Genomic DNA, 16,827 nt, shown 5'->3' on the forward strand with positions numbered 1-16,827 from the left:
ATAAATATGAGAGATGCCCTCACAAAAAAAAAAAAAAAAAACACAGCACCACAGCATGGAACCTTCTCAGTGAGATTCACTGACGTGTAAGTGAAAAATATACATGCCCACGTCTGCCTCTGCATGAGAGTTCCTACATGAGCCATTCCAAGCAGGGAAAAATGAAGACAAGGTGAGCTTGTACCCCGGACAAAAGGCTGGCTTTACCAGCTGGACAGCCACCTCCCTGCTACTCACCTCCCAGACATTCAGCTCAGATTCACGACTCAACAAATAAATAAATCACATGTCAGACTTTTTGGGTCACAGGCAAATAGCAAAAAATCTAATCATCAAATTAAAAAAAAAAAACTCCAGAACAATTTTTAAAGGTAGGGCAACGCAAGCCTCCTCCAACCAGAGACGCTGATAAAAGCACATAGCGCATCCAGTAGCAGACGACGGCGCTGTGCTGAATTGGGACCACCGAGAGACCACCCAAGTGCAGCACCTACCCCAGAAGGGTCACCAGTTTTTGAGGGACTATGAAGTTGTCTACACAGGATCTACCACATTCAGTTTCAGTAGATGAAGGATGATGCCATGAGGAAAATAAACTCTGTCTCTGACAGCAAAGAATTACCCTAAGATTAGCACAAGACACAGCAGAGAAGAAAGAGCAGCAGAAAACACAACCGCCCCAGCAGAATGTTCAACTATTTCCTGGCTCAGAGCACAGAGCCTCAGATTCGCCCGCTCACAGGCCTCCTGCTGTACTGGGGCCTCACTGACGACCACGTCACTCAGCTTTAACCCCAGCCGCAGCGCTGCTGCAGGATTCTATCGCAACTACAATTTCTGGGAGAAAATTATTTAAGAGACAATTTAGGTTTGTGGGATTCTTTATTTATTGTACCAAAACAGCAGCAAGAACTTAGCTAAAAAGCTTTCACCTTACCTAGACATCAGTAAAATGAGGGTTATTCTAAATAACAAGTAGCTGAATGTACAGTTTTGTTTTGAGTCGACCAACCTACAGAACAGAGTAGAACATGCAAATTCATCCTGTTTCCTAACATCAGTCCTTCTTGCTCACCCATCCATATCAGGATAACCTGAGGTGATGTCCACATACACAACCGGGTACCTAACCCAGACCTAGGTGAATCAGATTCTCTAGGGTAAGACCCACATGATTTTGGAAACAGTTCCTGAGAGGTGTGTGTGTGTGCACACACACACACCTCACTGTAACCACTGCTCTAGAACACACCTCCAACAGTCACTATGTTTGAAAACAATTACTTACTTGTTACTATTCCAGCCAAAGCAAAAACAAACTGATTTTCATCAGAATCAAGCTCTTTGACATCCCCGTCCAGTGACTTCACAAAACTCTCCATTGTTTGGCCAGTAATGTTGAAGAACTTCAAAGCTTTATCCTGAAAGTTTGAAAATGAAAGCAGACACCAGTATGAAAACATTTTAAAAGTGCAGGATACAGAAGAAAAACTCTGGTTTTAATTACAGACACAATATTTAAACACCTATTGCTTCACAAAAAGTTGCCATTTAAAGATCAACAAAATGAAGTTTAGGACACATAGAAAATCACCCTAAGGACTGATAGAAAGAATAAAATAAATATATATATATATGGGAAACAGCTCAAACTTATACAATGATGGAAATATTGTGTAAAATATGCAAGAAATATACTAGAAAAAATATATTCTCTGTTCTAGGCATGAAACCAGAGACTTTAAACCTTTAGCAGAACTGTTTTTCAAATATAATCTTAACTGAAACTGCAGCATATAAAAGACAGAAGGACAGTGAATGGCTCTCTGGCAGTTTAACTCTTCATTACTAGGCAAAAAGTACTTCCAAGTTTGCAGAACCTTCGACAGACTTTCTTGGGGTGCTGGGGTTCTAGTAGTCATTTAAAAACCAGCACACTGACCAACGGCACCAGGCACTTCATGGGGTGACATAAACCTTCTAAGCCTGGGTTATGGTGACCATTACACAACTCTGGAACAATCAGCTAAAAACCACTGAATTGTACTCTTACAGACCGGTGGATTTTATGGTCCATAAATTATATCTCAATAAACTTTAAAGTACATTCAGTCTCTGTAAAGTCACAAACAACTTGCATTTTTGCAAGTGTAAAGTGATTGATATTGGCCTCCCACCAAACCTCCCCCTCAACTTCTCCCCCCATTCATGTCCTCACCATTACCCAGCGTCACACCGCAGTCCTCCTTGGCTCCTCTCATTCTCCGCCACCACACCTGCCTCGGACCCCCATCATATCAGGGCGCTGCCGAGCACACGCCAGTCTGAGCCGCGCTGAGGGCCTTCCAGTCCACCTTCCGGCCCAGCCTCCATGCCCACAACCCCACCTCCCACCTGTCCTCACTCACTGGCAGGTGAATCTTCCCAAAATTCTCCTCTGGTCTTACCACTCTTTTACTCAAAACCCTCAAGGAGTTTTTTCCCTCAAGTCCCAGCACCTGGATAAAATCATCAACCTGGCTTCTGAGGTCTCTTCCATGGTCACATTCCACTCTACCTTTTAAGCCTCGCCTCCCTATGACCTCATGCACTAGCCTTCCTCTCCGCATCAGCTGACCCACGCTCCATCAGGCCGCCCAACCCATGCCTCTGGCTACGCTATTCCCTCCTCTTGAGCTACCCTCCCTATCATCTGCCATTGCTACCTGTTCCCACCGATCAAGTTCCATCTCAAACTTCTCATCCTCTGTGAAGTTCCTTGATGTGTGTGTGCGGTATTGACGTATACATATATGGTAAATAACATGTAACATTCAATGAACTAAATATTACATTGCCCTCAGGAAGAGAAAGACAAATACCAAATGATTTCCCTCGTTTGTGGAGTATAACAACAAAGCAAACTGAAGGAACAAAAGAGCAGCAGACTCACGGACTCCAAGAAGGGACTAGTGGTTACCAAAGGGGAGGCGTGGGAGAGGGCAGGTGGGAAGAGAGGGAGAAAAGGATTGTGGGGTATCATGATTAGTGCACATGGTGTGTGTGGGGTCATGGGGAAGACAGTGTAGCTCAGAGAAGACAAGTAGGGACTCTGTGGCATCTTACTACATTGATGGGCAGTGACTGTAATGGGGTGTGGGGGCACTCGATGATAAGGGTGAATGTAGTAACCACATTGTTTTTCTTGTGAGACCTTCATAAGAGTGTATATCAATGATACGTTAATTAAAAAAATTTCATTGCCCATGGGACAGCATATGTAAAAGCACTTTAAACTTTGTTAAACACATATAGGTGTCAAGTCCTAATACTGAAGCAGTACCCCCACAAACACCGCACAGAGTCTGGGAGAGGGGATCTTACTCCATTCACTTTACATACCCCCCAGGGCACCAGGTTACAATGGACCCTACACAGTTGGTAGTCCAAAACTATGTGGTGAGTGAACAAAAGAAATGGATTTAGTCTGTAAGCACCTCAGTAGATGTGCTGCGTCCTCTGAGTTACGTACACATGATCAACAATATCTGACAGCCCACTGGTCACACTTACACCTCCCAAAATGGCTTTCACAACTTCCTCACTGCTGGAGACGCCCCACAGGAGGGTGCAGGCTGCCGCTCCCATTTCTGTACAATATTCCGCCTGCTGCAGGAGTTGCTGCTTTGCTTCATTCAGCTGCTGTCTAAGAGCCAATTTCTCCTAAAACCCAAACAAAAAATCAGAAAAATGAATAGCATTCAACCTCGAAATACCTCTTTTGTGTTTCCTCTTCCAAATATATTTTATTAAGAAATGTACACAGGGTTACAGAAAACAGTTGGCAAATTAAAACTAGTCTTTAGCAGCCATAATCCATGTTTTTAAAAAAGAAACCTTAAGAGCCAAAAATAACACTCTTAGAAAAAACACACTACTGTATTTGAGTTTATAAATACTGCCAAAGACTTGAAAATGCCTTCTTTAAGTAAAACCCAACCTGAGGCATATCAGGCCTCAAGGCATATCAGGACCAGCACCAGCTGCAACACCTGAAAGAAGAACAACCCAACACAGCAGTCCACACGCAGGGCGACCCTCCCAACGCAGGAGTCTGCTGCCTGCAGGGGCTCACCCACTGTCAGAACACCATGGCGCACAGCTCAGGCTAGGGAAGCAAGGCAGGAGCAGGGGAGGGTGAGGAGCAGGAAGGGAAGCCTCCCAGGACAGCGAGCTAAGCCCCAGTGCGACAAGCAGGTGGAGGCCAGGGAAGATTTCTCACCCTCCACCAGCAGCACCCGAAGAAATGTAGCTGCCAAGTCCCAGCCACGACTCAACGAGTGGCCTGTCTGCCTGATGTCCCCTCTGACCACACGAGCTCTCCTAATGGTTTGCTTTCTGGGGGGTCTTGGGTGATGTGGAGTTTCCTGCACTCCCCAGCCACCACCGCCACTTCACTAATTCTTGCTCCCTGAAATTCCCTTAAAAGATGGGAACATTTCCTTAATAAAAGAGAACTTAAAAAAATACAAAAACCTAGTTAAATTCAATCATACCAAAGAATAATTAGCTTGATAGCCCTCAATGCAAAAGTATATTCCATGCTTTAGGTGCTTCTTTTAGAGAGCTGAGTGCAGGACAATTAAAGTAGGGGGGGGCTTCTGCCTAGGGGAGAAGAGGGAGCAGCAAGCCACAGATCAAACTCTGTTGACTTCATAACTTGGCTATGTGGCCCATTCATATCCACCGGGGACAATGCATTTAGTATGCAGAGCTACAACAAGTTCATACATATATCCATGATTATTTTAGGAGAAAAATGGTCCTTGAACTTATGACACATGCTGACACTGCTTTGTGTGCTTCACAAACCCTGGGTTTTTAATATGACTGCATCACAACAATGGTCTGGATCCCCAGATCATTCTCCAGGTGTCTGTAGCTGAGCTGTCAAGTTGTGGTGACATACACAGGAACTGCACCACAGCACTTCCTTTCAGAATTGAAGACGTCTGCACTCCAGTCAGTCTGGTTGTGGTGGTTCTGCAAGGCCTCACAAGAACTGCTGAGAACAACCAGACAGGGCTGTCTTTCACATTTGTTTCACATATGGGCTGCAGGCCCGTATGCCGTGACACAGGGCTACACATATAGTCCAATAATATCAAAAGAAACTCAAATAAAATCATTCCATTCATAGCATCATCAAAATAAGAAAATATTTAGGAATATTTAGAGAAGTCATTCAAGACCTGTACAGTAAAAATTACAAAGCATTATTGAGAAAAAGTAAAGAAGAGCTAAACAAATTGGAAGATATACCATGTTCATGGATTTTCATTGACTGGAAGACTCGATACTGGTAGACGGTGTTCTCTCTAAACTGATCTACAGATTCAATGCAATCCCTATAAAAATTTCAAAAGATTTTTTTGTACAAAACGATAATCTGATCCTTAAATTCATACGAAAAAGCAAAAAAAAAAGCTTGAAAAAGAAAAACAATGTTAGAAAAAGAAAAACAATGTTAGAAGACTAACACTGCCTGATTTCAAAAACAAAGACAAAAACTTACTATATAAAGCTGCAGAAATCAAACCAGTGTGGTATTGGCATAAGGATGGACATATGGATTAGTGAAATACTGACATTTATGGTAATCAATTTTAATAAAGGGAACCAAGGCAATTCAATAGAAAAAGTATAGTCTTTTCAACAAATGATGCTAATATTCATAGGTGAAAAATATTACGATGACTTGTGGACCTCAATGTAAAATTTCTATAAGAAAATCTCTATGACCAGGGGTTAAGCAAATATTTCTTAGATATATAACAAAATAATGATCCATTAGAAAAAAATTCAACTTCATCAAAATTTAAAACTTTTACTTTTGAAAAGATACCATTAAGTGAAAAGACAAGCCACAAACTAAAAATATTTCTAAATCATATCTAAAAAAGGACTTGTATGCACAATATAAAAAGAACTCTTACAACTCAAAAATAAAATAATCCAATTAAAAATAGGCAAGAGACTTAAATATTTAACCAAAGAAAATAAACAAGTAATAAACACATGGAAAAAACTCAACATAATTAGTCATGAGGAAAATGCAAATTAAAACCACAGTGAGGTATCACTATACACCCACTAAAATGGCTATAATCCACAAGGCCAACAATGCCAAGTGTTCACAAGAATATGGAAACAATAGGACCTTCAAACATTGCTGGGTGGAAGGAAGGATGGTACACTCACTCTGGTAAACAGTTGGGAAGTTTCTCAGAAAGTTAACCATATTTCATCCTATGACTCAGCACTTTCACAGCTAGGTATCTCTCCAAGAAAAATTAGAATATAGGTCCAAACAAAGATTTGTATATGAATGTTCATAGTGGCCTTATTCCTAATAGCCAAAAATTGGAAATAATCTAAATGTCCATCAGCTGGTGAATGGGTAAAGAAATGTGGTATATCCATCCAATAGAATAGTATCCAGCAATAAAAAGGAACAAACAACTGATGTATGCTAACCTGAAGGAAATTCCAAACATTACAATAGACACAAAAGACTACATATTGCATAATTCCATTTCTAAAAAATACTCAAAAAAGGCAAATCTATAGAGACAGAAAGCAGATGTGTAATTCCTTAGGGCTGGGCAAGAAAGCAAGGGCTACAGCAGACATGTGATGGAAAAGCTCTAAACACTGGACACCAGCCCTCAGTCATGAAAAAAATTCTCAGCCGATTAGGAATAGAGGGGAAATTCCTCAACTTGATAAAAATCACCTACAAAACTATAGCTGAAGCCATGCTTATGTTTTTTGGAGAAGTTTTAGGTTCACAGTAAAATTGAGCGGAAAATACAGAGCTTTTCCAGTACTCCCTGTGCCCACTCATGCATTGCCTCCCCCATTATAAACATAAGCAATGGTAAATGCTGCAGGATACAAAATATAACTCAGCAGTGCTGCTTTTACAAAAGAATAATCAAAACCAGGTATATTCACCTATTTAAAGTGAATACTCATACATAACTGAGTATCAAGCATAAAACTTTCAAGATTCCTTCAAAATCGTTCTGTTATTCATTTGATTTTAACAACTGAATTTATACCATCAGTTTGCTTTTCCTTTAAAAGTTTCCTGAGATAATAAACAATGTTTGCAACAACTTCCCTTCTGTTATCACAAATTAAACTAATAAAAAGATAGATAAAAACTGGCAGTTGGTATATGAGTGAGTTTACTGTGAACAGTGCCATCAGAAAATACCAGGGAGGGTGAAACCAAAGGTAAGCAGCGGCCACAGCTGCTCCTGAGGGCCCCCAGGTGGGCCCTGCTGTCATGTGGGGAAAGTTCACGTGCCTGGGGTGCCAGGTCAGGCACGAGAAGCTCGGCCAGCAGACCCTCGGTGGGGAGCCTCAGCTAACCTACAGGAACACACAGTCCTTCAAAGAGTTGCTCACCTATCTATCCTTCCACAGTTTCACCTACACAGTGAAAGCCAGACTCTTCTCTCCTGTTCAAAGGCTGCTACTGCCAGGACTCCCCTGGCCAGCCCCTGAGATCACATCAAGCCCAATCGGCCCCCTTCACCAACCCACTTCAATCATCACTGAAGCAACAACTTCCATGAGGTCAAGGACCAAGCTGTCTGCGCTCCACTAGCCATTCCCTAGAAGGTACAGGACCTGCTGTTTACAAAGCAGACATCTTTATGATTTCTGGGTCCATACTTTCTTTCGTGGTCTTTTCCTCTTTACTAGATTCAGTAACTTCTGCCTTTTCCTAACGACTTTTACCCACACTGAAGTACTTACTAGCAATACTATAATTTAGGATCTAGACCCTGGATTCTCTCCTGGTTCCTCAACTGTGTAATAAGCTCCCAGAGTGTAGCCTCATGATCTGTGCAGACCTAGAGAGAGACCACAGAGGAGGCAGCTGCCCATCCTCCACAGCAGGAAGAAACACGGCCCTGTTGCCACAAACTTGCAGGGACTCCCATGTGCACTAAATCAGTGAGACTATTAAACAGGAAACTTAACTGGAACTAGCAAACAGTTTAATCTAGTCCCACATTTTAATTAAGGTCAAAGTGTCAGGGCAAGAGCACACTGGTGGTCTGACACCACCTTATCATGGCCATGTCATCCTGTACACTGGCACCTGGGTAGGCTGGCTCCTGTCAAGCATTCCATTTAAGACGCCAGCATAACATACATTTTTCCTTTGCTTATCGATAAAAAACAGGAAATCTAAGAGTCTGCCAAATTTAAGCATCAACCTTGAAAAGGATGTCTAGCATTTTAAAGAAGTACTGAACCAATGGGTTGCACTGTTAACATTTATCAAATTCCTCCTTGCCTGCTGGTGAACTTCCCTCAGACCATGAAACTTTTGGGCCCAGACAAATGAACCACACTGCCTTATTGGTTTATGATGATGTCAACAGCATATGGCAAAGCTAAAATTTCAACTTTCAATATGTGATACTCGACCTAACTCAGTTTAGAGACTAAAACTCTTTCCCTAACCTTTTCTTTTTTTTTTTTTTTTTTAAATAATTATTTTTTATTGAAGGGTAGTTGACACACAGTATTACATTACATGAGTTTCAAGTGTACAACACAGTGGTAGAACATTTATATACATAATTCTAGGTTCCAGCTATCACCCTACTAGGCTGTTACAATATCTTGACTATATTCCTTATGCTATACATTACATCCCGGTTACTAATTTATTTTACCATTGGAAGTCTGTCCTTTTTTTTTTTTTTTTTTTTTGTGAGGGCATCTCTCATATTTATTGATCAAATGGTTGTTAACGACAATAAAATTCTGTATAGGGGAGTCAATGCTCAATGCACAATCATTAATCCACCCCAAGTCTAATTTTTGTCAGTCTCCAATCTTCTGAGGCATAACAAACAAGTTTTTACATGTAGAACAAATTCTTACATAATGAATAAGTTACATAGTGAACAGTACAAGGGCAGTCATCACAGAAACTTTCGGTTTTGCTCATGCATTATGAACTCTAAACAGTCAGTTCAAATATGAATACTCATTTGGTTTTTATACTTGATTTATATGTGGATACCACTTTTCTCTCTTTATTATTATTATTTTTAATAAAATGCTGAAGTGGTAGGTAGATACAAGATAAAGGTAGAAAACATAGTTTAGTGTTGTAAGAGAGCACATGTAGATGATCAGGTGTGTGCCTGTAGACTATGTGTTAATCCAAGCTAGACAAGGGCAATAAAACATCCACGTATGCAGAAGATTTCTCTCAGAACGGGGGGGTGAGGTTCTAAGCCTCACCTCTGTTGATCCCCAATTTCTCACCTGATGGCCCCCCTGCGACTGTGCCTGTCTTAGGTTGTTCCTCCCTTGAGGAATCTTACCCGTCTCTGGCTAACCAGTCATCTTCCGGGGCCATACAGGGAAATGTGAAGTTGGTGAGTGAGAGAGAAGCCTTATTGTTTGAAAAAGTTAGCTTTTTACTTCTTTGCATATTTATGCCCTGTGGCTTCTATGCCCAGCATTTGTCTTGAGGTATCTTTACCACTTGGAAGAATTATGATACTCGGTAAATTTGATATGAGGCACGAATTCTATTTAAGGGTTGTAATTAGGAAGGAAGAAGAAAAGCTATAGAAGTAGCAGGCGGAAGAAAACATGGGAAGATTGATTATTTCTTTGATATATCTTCTTGTAGAGTAACTTCAGCATGTACAGGTTTTAAGCTACTACTTAAATTGCACACACACATTAACATAATAGGAGTATAGTTACATAACCAAAGCATATCTGTAATTACCAGCCATCTGCAGTGAAACCAAGAAAACCAGTTAGGCACCTTAGGCATTTGTGAATGATTTGTGAAATCTATGATATGGTGGATATTGTCCAACTGAACTTGAACAGTCTTAGAGAAATCAGACAAATTAAAACAACCCATTCCTGGGGATTGTTCACATGCCATATGTTCTTTTAACAGTAAATAGTTTGTAGTTGTAAGACTTTGGAGCGCTACAATTTGCACTTCTCCAAATTCTTGGTTGAGTTCCAACAGTATAGATCCAGTCCAATTTTGTTGTTTTACTGTATGCACAGGCCAGCTTAGATATCTCCTTCCTCATTCCCATGGCAAGTCCAGGAACTGGTGGGATGAGTGCATCTACAGCTGTAGCAGTGCGTAGATCTTTGTTGGGGTTTTTTGATGATCATCTTCTGGCATGAGTCTTCCAGAGAGTGCAGATGTTGGAAGTTCTTTTTCATATCATATCTTAGTTCATTTTCGGGGTAGCCCAATTAGGCTTTGATCCTCTGTATAAACACAAACAGACCCTTTGCCTACACTTTTATATGCCCTTTATACCCTTGTGTAGAACTCGTTGGAGGTTACCACACAGAAACTGCCCTTTTTTTTTTTTCTTTTCTATCACTAATCTACACTTACATGACGAATATTATGTTTACTAGGCTCTCCCCTATAAACCCCTTTACAGTCACTGTCCATCAGCATAGCAAAATGTTGTAGAATCACTACTTGCCTTCTCTGTGTTGTACAGCCCTCCCTTTTCTCCTACCCCCCCATGCATGTTAATCTTAATACCCCCCTACCTCTCCCCCCCTTATCCCTCCCTACCCACCCATCCTCCCCAGTCCCTTTCCCTTTGGTACCTGTTAGTCCATTCTTGAGTTCTGTGATTCTGCTGCTGTTTTGTTCCTTCAGTTTTTCCTTTGTTCTTATATTCCACAGATAAGTAAAATCATACGGTATTTCTCTTTCTCTGCTTGGCTTGTTTCACTGAGCATAATACCCTCCAGCTCCATCCATGTTGCTGCAAATGATTGGATTTGCCCTTTTCTTATGGCTGAGTAGTATTCCATTGTGTATATGTACCACATCTTCTTTATCCATTCATCTATCGATGGACATTTAGGTTGCTTCCAATTCTTGGCTATTGTAAATAGTGCTGCAATAAACATAGGGGTGTATCTGTCTTTCTCAAACTTGATTGCTGCGTTCTTAGGGTAAATTCCTAGGAGTGGAATTCCTGGGTCAAATGGTAAGTCTGTTTTGAGCATTTTGATGTACCTCCATACTGCTTTCCACAATGGTTGAACTAACTTACATTCCCACCAGCAGTGTAGGAGGGTTCCCCTTTCTCCACAGCCTCGCCAACATTTGTTGTTGTTTGTCTTTTGGATGGCAGCCATCCTTACTGGTGTGAGGTGATACCTCATTGTAGTTTTAATTTGCATTTCTCTCATAATTAGCGATGTGGAGCATCTTTTCATGTGTCTGTTGGCCATCTGTATTTCTTTTTTGGAGAACTGTCTGTTCAGTTCCTCTGCCCATTTTTTAATTGGGTTATTTGTTTTTTGTTTGTTGAGGCGTGAGAGCTCCTTATATATTCTGGACGTCAAGCCTTTATCGGATGTGTCATTTTCAAATATATTCTCCCATACTGTAGGGATCCTTCTTGTTCTATTGATGGTGTCTTTTGCTGTACAGAAGCTTTTCAGCTTAATATAGTCCCACTTACTCATTTTTGCTGTTGTTTTCCTTGCCCGGGGAGATATGTTCAAGAAGAGGTCACTCATGTTTATGTCTAAGAGGTTTGTGCCTATGTTTTCTTCCAAGAGTTTAATGGTTTCATGGCTTACATTCAGGTCTTTGATCCATTTTGAGTTTACTTTTGTATATGGGGTTAGACAATGGTCCAGTTTCATTCTCCTACATGTAGCTGTCCAGTTTTGCCAGCACCACCTGTTGAAGAGACTGTCATTTTGCCATTGTATGTCCATAGCTCCTTTATCAAATATTAATTGACCATATATGTCTGGGTTAATGTCTGGATTCTCTAGTCTGTTCCATTGGTCTGTGGCTCTGCTCTTGTGCCAGTACCAAATTGTCTTGATTACTATGGCTTTATAGTAGAGCTTGAAGTTGGGGAGTGAGATCCCCCCTACTTTATTCTTCTTTCTCAGGATTGCTTTGGCTATTCGGGGTCTTTGGTGTTTCCATATGAATTTTTGAATTATTTGTTCCAGTTCATTGAAGAATGGTGCTGGTAGTTTCATAGGGATTGCATCAAATCTGTATATTGCTTTGGGCAGGATGGCCATTTTAACGATATTAATTCTTCCTAGCCACGAGCATGGGATGAGTTTCCATCTGTTAGTGTCCCCTTTAATTTCTCTTAAGAGTGACTTGTAGTTTTCAGAGTATAAGTCTTTCACTTCTTTGGTTAGGTTTATTCCTAGGTATTTTATTTTTTTTGATGCAATTGTGAATGGAGTTGTTTTCCTGATTTCTCTTTCTGTTGGTTCATTGTTAGTATATAGGAAAGCCACAGATTTCTGTGTGTTGATTTTGTATCCTGCAACTTTGCTGTATTCCGATATCAGTTCTAGTAGTTTTGGGGTGGAGTCTTTAGGGTTTTTTATGTACAGTATCATGTCATCTGCAAATAGTGACAGTTTAACTTCTTCTTTACCAATCTGGATTCCTTGTATTTCTTTATTTTGTCTGATTGCCGTAGCTAGGACCTCCAGTACTATGTTAAATAACAGTGGAGAGAGTGGGCATCCCTGTCTAGTTCCCGATCTCAGCGGAAATGCTTTCAGCTTCTCGCTGTTCAATATAATGTTGGCTGTGGGTTTTTCATAGATGGCCTTTATTATGTTGAGGTACTTGCCCTCTATTCCCATTTTGCTGAGAGTTTTTAACATGAATGGATGTTGAACTTTGTCAAATGCTTTTTCAGCATCTATGGAGATGATCATGTGGTTTTTGTCTTTCTTTTTGTTGATGTGGTGGATGATGTTGATGGACTTTCGAATGTTGTACCATCCTTGCATCCCTGGGATGAATCCCACTTGGTCATGGTGTATGATCCTTTTGATGTATTTTTGAATTCGGTTTGCTAATATTTTGTTGAGTAATTTTGCATCTACGTTCATCAGGGATATTGGTCTGTAGTTTTCTTTTTTGGTGGGGTCTTTGCCTGGTTTTGGTATTAGGGTGATGTTAGCTTCATAGAATGAGTTTGGGAGTATCCCCTCCTCCTCTATTTTTTGGAAAACTTTAAGGAGAATGGGTATTATGTCTTCCCTGTATGTCTGATAAAATTCCGAGGTAAATCCATCTGGCCCGGGGGTTTTGTTCTTTGGTAGTTTTTTGATTACCTCTTCAATTTCGTTGCTGGTAATTTGTCTGTTTAGATTTTCTGTTTCTTCCTGGGTCAATCTTGGAAGGTTATATTTTTCTAGGAAGTTGTCCATTTCTCCTAGGTTTCCCAGCTTGTTAGCATATAGGTTTTCATAGTATTCTCCAATAATTCTTTGCATTTCTGTGGGGTCCGTCGTGATTTTTCCTTTCTCGTTTCTGATACTGTTGATTTGTGTTGACTCTCTTTTCTTCTTAATAAGTCTGGCTAGAGGCTTATCTATTTTGTTTATTTTCTCGAAGAACCAGCTCTTGGTTTCATTGATTTTTGCTATTGTTTTATTCTTCTTAATTTTATTTATTTCTTCTCTGATCTTTATTATGTCCCTCCTTCTGCTGACCTTAGGCCTCATCTGTTCTTCTTTTTCCAATTTCGATAATTGTGACATTAGACCATTCATTTGGGATTGCTCTTCCTTTTTTAAATATGCTTGGATTGCTATATACTTTCCTCTTAAGACTGCTTTTGCTGTGTCCCACAGAAGTTGGGGCTTAGTGTTGTTGTTGTCATTTGTTTCCATATATTGCTGGATCTCCATTTTGATTTGGTCATTGATCCATTGATTATTTAGGAGCGTGTTGTCAAGCCTCCATGTGTTTGTGAGCCTCTTTGCTTTCTTTGTACAGTTTATTTCTAGTTTTATGCCTTTGTGGTCTGAAAAGTTGGTTGGTAGGATTTCAATTTTTTGGAATTTTCTGAGGCTCTTTTTGTGGCCTAGTATGTGGTCTATTCTGGAGAATGTTCCATGTGCACTTGAGAAGAATGTATATCCCGCTGCTTTTGGATGTAGAGTTCTATAGATGTCTATTAGGTCCATCTGCTCTACTGTGTTGTTCAGTGCTTCCGTGTCCTTACTTATTTTCTGCCCAGTGGATCTATCCTTTGGGGTGAGTGGTGTGTTGAAGTCTCCTAGAATGAATGCATTGCAGTCTATATCCCCCTTTAGTTCTGTTAGTATTTGTTTCACATATGCTGGTCCTCCTGTGTTGGGTGCATATATATTTAGAATGGTTATATCCTCTTGTTTGACTGAGCCCTTTATCATTATGTAGTGTCCTTCTTTATCTCTTGTTACTTTCTTTGTTTTGAAGTCTATTTTGTCTGATATTAGTACTGCAACCCCTGCTTTCTTCTCACTGTTGTTTGCTTGAAATATGTTTTTCCATCCCTTGACTTTTAGTCTGTACATGTCTTTGGGTTTGAGGTGAGTTTCTTGTAAGCAGCATATAGATGGGTCTTGCTTTTTTATCCATTCTGTTACTCTGTGTCTTTTGATTGGTGCATTCAACCCATTAACATTTAGGGTGACTATTGAAAGATATGTACTTATTGCCATTGCAGGCTTTAAATTCGTGGTTACCAAAGGTTCAAGGTTAGCCTCTTTAGTATCTTACTGCCTAACTTAGCTCGCTTATTGAGCTGTTATATACACTGTCTGGAGATTCTTTTCTTCTCTCCCTTCTTGTTCCTCCTCCTCGATTCTTCATATGTTGGGTGTTTTGTGCTGTGCTCCTTCTAGGAGTGCTCCCATCTAGAGCAGTCCCTGTAAGATGTTCTGTAGAGGTGGTTTGTGGAAAGCAAATTCCCTCAGCTTTTGTTTGTCTGGGAATTGTTTAATCCCACCGTCATATTTGAATGATAGTCGTGCTGGATACAGTATCCTTGGTTCAAGGCCCTTCTGTTTCATTCTATTAAATATATCATGCCATTCTCTTCTGGCCTGTAGGGTTTCTGTTGAGAAATCTGACGTTAGCCTGATGGGTTTCCCTTTATAGGTGACCTTTTTCTCTCTAGCTGCCTTTAACACTCTTTCCTTGTCCTTGATCTTTGCCATTTTAATTATTATGTGTCTTGGTGTTGCCCTTCTTGGATCCTTTCTGTTGGGGGTTCTGTGTATTTCCGTGGTCTGTTCGATTACTTCCTCCCCCAGTGTGGGGAAGTTTTCAGCAATTATTTCTTCTAAGATACTTTCCATCTCTTTTCCTCTCTCTTCTTCTTCTGGGACCCCTATAATACGGATATTGTTCCTTTTAGATTGGTCACACAGTTCTCTTAATATTGTTTCATTCCTGGAGATCCTTTTGTCTCTCTCTATGTCAGCTTCTATGCGTTCCTGTTCTCTGATTTCAATTCCATCAATGGCCTCTTGCATTCTATCCATTCTGCTTATAAACCCTTCGAGAGTTTGTTTCATTTCTGCGATCTCCTTTCTGGCATCTGTGATCTCTTTCCGGACTTCATCCCATTTTTCTTGCGTATTTCTCTGCATCTCTGTCAGCATGTTTATGATTCTTATTTTGAATTCTTTGTCAGGAAGACTGGTTAGGTCTGTCTCCTTCTCTGGTGTTGTCTCTGTGATCTTTGTCTGCCTGTAGCTTTGCCTTTTCATGGTGATAGGAATAGTCTGCAGAACTGGGACGAGTGACGGCTGGAAGGACTTCCTTTCTTGTTGGTTTGTGGCCCTCCTCTCCTGGGAGAACAGCGGCCTCTAGTGGCTTGTGCTGCGCAGCTGCGCGCAGACAGGGTTTCTGCTTCCTGCCCGGCTGCTATGGAGTTAATCTCCGCTGTTGCTGTGGGCGTGGCCTGGCTCGGGCAGCTACTCCAAAATGGTGGAGTCGCGTTGGAGCAGGAGCTGCTGGGAGGCTATTTATCTCCGTAAGGGGCCTCCCTGCTCCCTGCAGCCCAGGGGTTAGAGTGCCCAGAGATCCCGGATTCCCTACCTCTGGATTAAGTGACCCGCCCTGCCCCTTTAAGACTTCCAAAAAGCACCCGCCAAAACAAAACAACGACCACCAAAAAAAAACAAGAAAAAAAATTTTTTTAATTAAAAAAAAAAAAAATTTTTAATTAAAAAAAAAAAGGTGGTCGTTTCTTTTTTCTTTATTCTCCGGTGCCAGCCTCAGGCCTCTGCTCACCGGTCTTTCTGCCCTGTTTCCCTAGTATTGGGGTCCCTGTCCCTTTAAGACTTCCAAAAAGCGCTCGCCAAAACAAAACAGCAAAAAAGCAAAAAAAAAAAAAAATGGTCGCGCGCTTTTCTTATGCCCTCAGTCGCCCAGCCTCCAGTGCCTGCTCACTGTTCTTGCTGCCCTGTTTTCCCAGTATCGAGGGCCCTGCACTCTGTCCCGAATGGCTGGGGCTGGGTGTTCGGCAGCCCTGGGCTCCGTCTCCCTCCCGCTCTGCCTGCTCTTCTCCCGCCGGGAGCTGGGGGGATGGGCGCTCGGCTCCCGCGGGGCCGGGGCTTGTATCTTACCCCCTTCGCGAGGCGCTGGGTTCTCTCAGGTGTGGATGTGGTCTGGATATTGTCCTGTGTCCTCTGATCTTTATTCTAGGAAGGGCTGTCTTTGTTATATTTTCATAGATATATGTTGTTTTGGGAGGAGATTTCCGCTGCTCTACTCACGCCGCCATCTTCCGCCCCTCCTCCCTAACCTTTTCTACTTGGTCAGAAGTAAAGTCTACACAGAATCCACCAGTTTTGGAAAACTTCCATGGCAGCCACAGACAGGCAGTATGAAACAAAGCTTAGCACAGAGGCAGAGGACCTTGGACCAGCCACCTACCATTCCTGAAGTAATCAGTGCCTGCTCCT

The 16,827-nt window shown here is 41.3% G+C and overlaps 1 protein-coding gene across 6 annotated transcripts in view; it reads right to left on the reverse strand.

Moving 5' to 3' along the window:
* HSF2BP (heat shock transcription factor 2 binding protein) overlaps window positions 1–16,827 on the reverse strand; it is a 136,907-nt gene that overhangs the window by 95,344 nt on the left and 24,736 nt on the right. For all 6 annotated transcript variants that reach the window (XM_057505062.1, XM_057505055.1, XM_036912147.2 and 3 more), the window contains 2 exons: window positions 3,553–3,702; window positions 1,289–1,421 (listed from right to left, as the gene is read on the reverse strand). In XM_057505062.1, coding sequence (XP_057361045.1) covers window positions 1,289–1,421; window positions 3,553–3,702 — 283 coding nt within the window. The remainder of the gene's footprint in view (window positions 1–1,288; window positions 1,422–3,552; window positions 3,703–16,827) is intronic.

Source organism: Manis pentadactyla, chromosome 1 (assembly GCF_030020395.1).
Source record: "Manis pentadactyla isolate mManPen7 chromosome 1, mManPen7.hap1, whole genome shotgun sequence".
In the NCBI taxonomy this organism is placed as follows: Eukaryota; Metazoa; Chordata; class Mammalia; order Pholidota; family Manidae; genus Manis; species Manis pentadactyla.